The sequence below is a fragment of the Daktulosphaira vitifoliae genome, unplaced genomic scaffold (assembly GCF_025091365.1).
Source record: "Daktulosphaira vitifoliae isolate Bord-2020 unplaced genomic scaffold, ASM2509136v1 Scaffold_703, whole genome shotgun sequence".
NCBI classification, from domain to species: domain Eukaryota; kingdom Metazoa; phylum Arthropoda; class Insecta; order Hemiptera; family Phylloxeridae; genus Daktulosphaira; species Daktulosphaira vitifoliae.
In genome coordinates this window covers 1-5,565 of record NW_026100266.1, presented here as the reverse complement: position 1 = coordinate 5,565, position 5,565 = coordinate 1, and the positions used below count along the sequence as shown (strand labels likewise).

The 5,565-nt window shown below is 26.0% G+C and overlaps 2 protein-coding genes across 3 annotated transcripts; both read left to right on the top strand.

The window, feature by feature from the left end:
• The first annotated feature begins 1,078 nt into the window (after window positions 1-1,078).
• LOC126909624 (phosphatidylethanolamine-binding protein 1-like) lies at window positions 1,079-2,009 on the top strand. The gene is made up of 4 exons (XM_050692063.1): window positions 1,079-1,203; window positions 1,337-1,474; window positions 1,536-1,611; window positions 1,677-2,009. The coding sequence occupies exons 1-4, from the start codon at window positions 1,197-1,199 to the stop codon at window positions 1,816-1,818; spliced, it is 363 nt and encodes a 120-aa protein (XP_050548020.1). The 5' UTR covers window positions 1,079-1,196; the 3' UTR covers window positions 1,819-2,009.
• A 999-nt stretch (window positions 2,010-3,008) lies between these two features.
• Window positions 3,009-4,958, top strand: LOC126909623 (protein D3-like). Of its 2 annotated transcripts, XM_050692062.1 has the most exons (6): window positions 3,009-3,134; window positions 3,210-3,403; window positions 4,033-4,156; window positions 4,290-4,427; window positions 4,486-4,561; window positions 4,651-4,958. In XM_050692062.1, the coding sequence occupies exons 2-6, from the start codon at window positions 3,251-3,253 to the stop codon at window positions 4,790-4,792; spliced, it is 633 nt and encodes a 210-aa protein (XP_050548019.1). In that variant the 5' UTR covers window positions 3,009-3,134; window positions 3,210-3,250; the 3' UTR covers window positions 4,793-4,958. The 2 variants fall into 2 exon arrangements, with proteins under 2 accessions (XP_050548019.1, XP_050548017.1); XM_050692060.1 differs by having other exon boundaries at window positions 3,098-3,403.
• The last annotated feature ends 607 nt before the right edge of the window (window positions 4,959-5,565 follow it).

Sequence of the window (5,565 nt, the reverse complement as noted above, 5' to 3'; positions counted from 1 at the left end):
AAATTTACGTTGGGTTGTTGTAATATTGTATGTACGCCTATTTTTGAAAGCTCTGTAAATTCAGAAAGTTTTGGTGGTTCGCCAATTATTCTACTAAGACAATCTGCAGCTTTATTAAAAATTCCTTCTTTATATTTTATAANCAGCTTTATTAAAAATTCCTTCTTTATATTTTATAGAATAATCAAAACCTGTTAGTTTAACTTTAAGTTTATTAACTATACGTGAATCAGTTTTAATATTTAATAAGCTTGTTAAGTTTTTATGATCAGTCCAAATTTCGAAGTACTTTCCATGAACATAAGGACGAAAAACAGTTAATGCGTGAAAAATTGCTAGACACTCTAAATCCATTGCGCTATATCGGCCTTCGGCTTTAGTCAGTTTTTTGGATGAGAATGCTACTGGATGAATTTCATTGTTTTGATTACGCTGCTGGAGGATAGCACCTAAACCCAATTTAGATCCGTCAGTTACAATTATAGTTTCTGCATTTTCATCATAGTGAGCTAATACTGGCTGACTAGTTAATTTACTTTTCAGTTCAAGAAAAGCACGTTCATGTGTGTCTTCCCACTTGATTGGTGAAAGTTTGCTATTANAAAAGCACGTTCATGTGTGTCTTCCCACTTGATTGGTGAACGTTTGCTATTGAATTTACCTCTAGTTAGATCTGTTAAAGGTTTTGCGATGTTACTAAATTTTGGAATATAACGTCTAAAATAATTAGCTAGACCTAAAAAACTGCGAAGTTGTTTAATCGTTTTAGGTTGTGGGAATTTTTGTATAGTTTCTATTCCCTGTTGAGTGGGTCTTATTCCCTTCGTATCAATAATGTTGCCTAATACTTTTAATTCCTGATAGCCAAATCTACACTTTGATGGTTTTAGTTTTAAGTTATACTTTAAAAATCGTTGAAATGTTAATTCTAGTGAATATAAATGAGACTCAAATGATTTGCCAAATGCAACGCAATCGTCTAAATAGCATATATTGTGTCTATAATTTAAGCCAGCCATGACTTTACACATAGCAGCTTGATAAAATTGGGGTGCATTAGATAACCCAANTTTTTCTAGGTATCATATCCTAGTGGTGTCAATGTAGATTATGGAAACGAACTTACGCCAACACAAGTAAAAGATGAACCAACAGTTAAATGGGATGTTGAAGATAACACTCTTTACACTTTATGCATGACAGGTATTTCTTTTTAAGTATCACCATATAAGTTAATACTACATTAACTAGTCAACAAATTACCTAAAAACTATTTATGTTTTATACATATTTTTGGTTAAAAAACGATATTCTTACATTTTTAAATAAATAATAGATCCTGATGCTCCTAGTCGAAAGGAACATACTTATAGAGAAGTACAACATTGGCTTGTTGGAAATATACCAGGTACTGAAATAAGCAAAGGTGAAACTCTTACAGAATATATTGGTTCAGGACCTCCTCTAGATACTGGTATTTACTTACGTATCATCATTTTTACTTGATTATTCTTTTTATTTGATTCTGTTTCTAGGACTTCATCGTTATGTATTTTTGGTATACAAACAACCATCTAAATTAATATTTAATGAACCATATGTTACTAACAAGTAATTATTTTTAAGAATTCTTCTACTATATTAATAATATAATATTAATCAAAATGGTAATTTAGGTCACCTGGTAATCGTACTCATTTTTCTATTCATAAATTTGCTCAGAAATACAATCTTGGATTACCAGTTGCTGGTAATTTTTATCAGGCACAATATGATGATTATGTGCCACTTCGCTACAAACAGCCAACTACAACTTGAACAGAAATTTATTACAATATTTATTTAAAAAAACAAAACTATTATATATTAAAACACTCTTTAAATAGGGTATTTATAAATCATAGTACTGTATAAATAAATGTATAAACCATTGTTTATGTATTTATGTTACATTTGTTGTTTTCATTATATAATTTTTATCAAAATAAATTCTAAACTTTGAACAAATATTTGTTTTTATTAATTACTTATTAAATAATTGAGTATTAACAGCAATCTATAAGAATTATTATTTATTAAAGAGGTTTAGTCCAAAAAAATTATACTTCAAATAAATTTTAAAAAATGAAATTTTCTTTAAAAAATTTTAATGCCTTTACAGATTATTAATAAAAATAATATTAGTAATTTCAGATGAAATTGTATACGAAAACTTTATTTCTTTAGTTCCTTAAATTTTATCTTCTTTTACTGAACTCTTTTCATAAATGAAAAATTTTCTACACTCAATGATTTTACTATATAATTATATAAAATTGTTATTTGGATGACAATGAATTGAAATACTATAAAGGGTCATAACTAAAGGGGCTAGCATGCTTCCTCAAATATCTCAGATAGCTCAAAAGGCCTATTTTAAATTAATTATAACAAAATTAAATGCTAAGTAGTTGCCAGGCTTATAAACCAAGCTGAAATTTAAAAAATACTTCACTTTTTTTTTAGATCTAGTAAAATTTTACTACACCTTTTATGTCATAAAATAGTAATATTTCAACAAATAACAATCAGCCCAATTATTTTTACATTATTTTATGTTAAATCTATTTTTTTATTCCACCAATACTTTAATCAAAGCTTAATAGATTTTTAAATATTTTTTTGTTATACTCTCTATAATTTCGTATTATGATAATCACCGGCGTATGAAAAGAATTAATTTTAGCTCAATCTCCTAAAAATTTGATTACCCTACGAAAATGGTGTAGGTTTTGTTCATTAACTTGTTATAAACATTTTATGATGTTTTAAATACTAAAATAAATATACTATGATATCTTTTATTTAATATTCATAAATATTGTACATGTGAACCGGACTTTCATGTATTAACTATATTAAATCTTAATCTTTTTAAAAAGCAAGCGCTTTGTGCTGTTTTTCTTCCATGGAATTTTGTTTATCTTTTAATCACTTAAAAATAATTTGATTACATTGGATGTACGCATAATTCAACAGATTAGTAATGCATAGAAGTAATCATTTATGTAATCTTTATTGAAAAAAAAAACTATTATCGGCTTCAAGTGTTATTTAGAATTACTCAATCATATTATTCGTTATCTAATATAGTGGTAATACATAAATTTTTTTTATTAAAATTCTGTAAAAACACCAACAGTTTTGGATAACTATTCTGTTATTTATAGCAATTTTTCTTCAATTTCCGCACTTGTTATTGACTGTGTTCATGGCATTATTAGTCACTTGTACACGATTATTTTCTCAAGTTTTTACACAACTATCTGCTCGTTTCAGTACTTCTGTTAATTATCAAAAGATCATGGAACAACATGAAATTGTGCCAGATGTCATTCCTGAAGCCCCTAAAGGAAAAATACAAGTAACGATTCATTCAATTTAAATTAATTAAACTTTTCCAATTTTAGCTCTGTTACTTTCTGTTAAGCTCTATAATACTGTTTTAAAAACTTAAATGTTAATTTTTATCTATAAAAGTTTTATTATTTTATCAACATAGTACTACATGAAGATCAATCATATCTTTCTGTCAATATTTTATGATCCCTGGCATATTGTAAAACCTTTATTCTATATGTAAATACAAATTGAAAATACTATTTTGAAGTCTATTAAAGAGTTTGATTGGTTTTAATATACCAAATGGATTTTAAAACTAGCATCAATATATGGCATGACACATATATTAAAATATTGAATATAACACTCTAGGAAGTATAAACTAGTTTTACTTCATAAAATGAAGTTAATAATTTATTTAAATTTATGATATTATTTATTAAAAATCTATCAAATTGTCCAGAAAAATAATTTGGTAATGTTTTATTCCTAAATATTGAATTTAATATTTAAATTATTTATTCTCACAACAATTAAATAATTAAAATAATAAATATTTTGGATTTTTATTGTATTATAGTATTTAATTTAACTTTTAAAGTCATGCAATATTTATTTCAGTTTTTAATATTGTACTAATTTTTTTTTTAGGTATCATATCCTAGTGGTGTCAATGTAGATTATGGAAACGAACTTACGCCAACACAAGTAAAAGATGAACCAACAGTTAAATGGGATGTTGAAGATAACACTCTTTACACTTTATGCATGACAGGTATTTCTTTTTAAGTATCACCATATAAGTTAATACTACATTAACTAGTCAACAAATTACCTAAAAACTATTTATGTTTTATACATATTTTTGGTTAAAAAATGATATTCTTACATTTTTAAATAAATAATAGATCCTGATGCTCCTAGTCGAAAGGAACATACTTATAGAGAATGGCACCATTGGCTTGTTGGAAATATACCAGGTACTGAAATAAGCAAAGGTGAAACTCTTTCAGAATATGTTGGTTCAGGACCACCACCAAATACTGGTAATTAATACAGTATGATTGCTGACTTATTATTTTTATTTTGAAATATTGTTCTTAGGACTTCATCGTTATGTATTTTTGGTATACAAACAACCATCTAAATTAACATTTGATGAACCACGTTTAACTAACAAGTGAATATTTAAAAAATTATTCTTAATATTATTTTTATAAATTATTTTTTAATTATATTTCAATATTTTGTTTTTATTTTTTTTTTTAGATCAGCTCTTAATCGTGAAAAATTTTCTATTCATAAATTTGCTAAGAAAAACACCCTTGGATCACCAATTGCTGGCAATTTTTATCAGGCACAATTTGATGATTATGTACCATTGCTTTATAAACAATTGGGTGCAGCTTAATCTGTTAATAATGATTATCAGTTTTAACCTGGAAATGTTAAATCAATAATATATTAAATATGTTCAAATATATATATATATATATACATATGTCCTCATTTCAATTTATTAAATTATTTATGTACTTTCTATAAAAAGTTTTAATAAATGAATTTTTCGACTTAAAGTTATAGTTTATTTTCTTAATTTAATCTTTTCGCTTTTGTTTTCATTATATTAACATGTTTTTTTATCAGAATGTATATTTGTTGAAAATGGCACTATTTAATAGTAGTTTATTTCAGTTAGTTATCAACAGTTATCTTATCTAAATAATATTAATGAACTTTAACATTATAATCAATCAGTTCACTGTTATATTAATAAAGCAATGTTAGATAACTACTTTAGTGGTAACCATACAATATTAGTTCTAGTTTAATTTGATGCTATTGATGAATACATGAATAAAGAACAATTTTTTTTATTATACTAATTTAATTGTTCTAAACAATATTTAAGTAATAATGATAAAACAACGACTGAAAAAATGGACATCTATAATTAATACACAATTGATATTAAGTATGTATTCTTTATTTGTATATTATTTTAGTTATCTAAAAATTTGTTTTACTTCATGTAAATGTTACAGAACGATCATTTGTAGTGACACAGCCACGGCGTTGTCACACGTTGACACCCCGCGGTCATGTCAGCTCCTTCTCAGCCACCGCTTCACTGTAAACCGGACCGTTACACACACGCGTTATCGTCGTGGTGTAAAGTCCAAC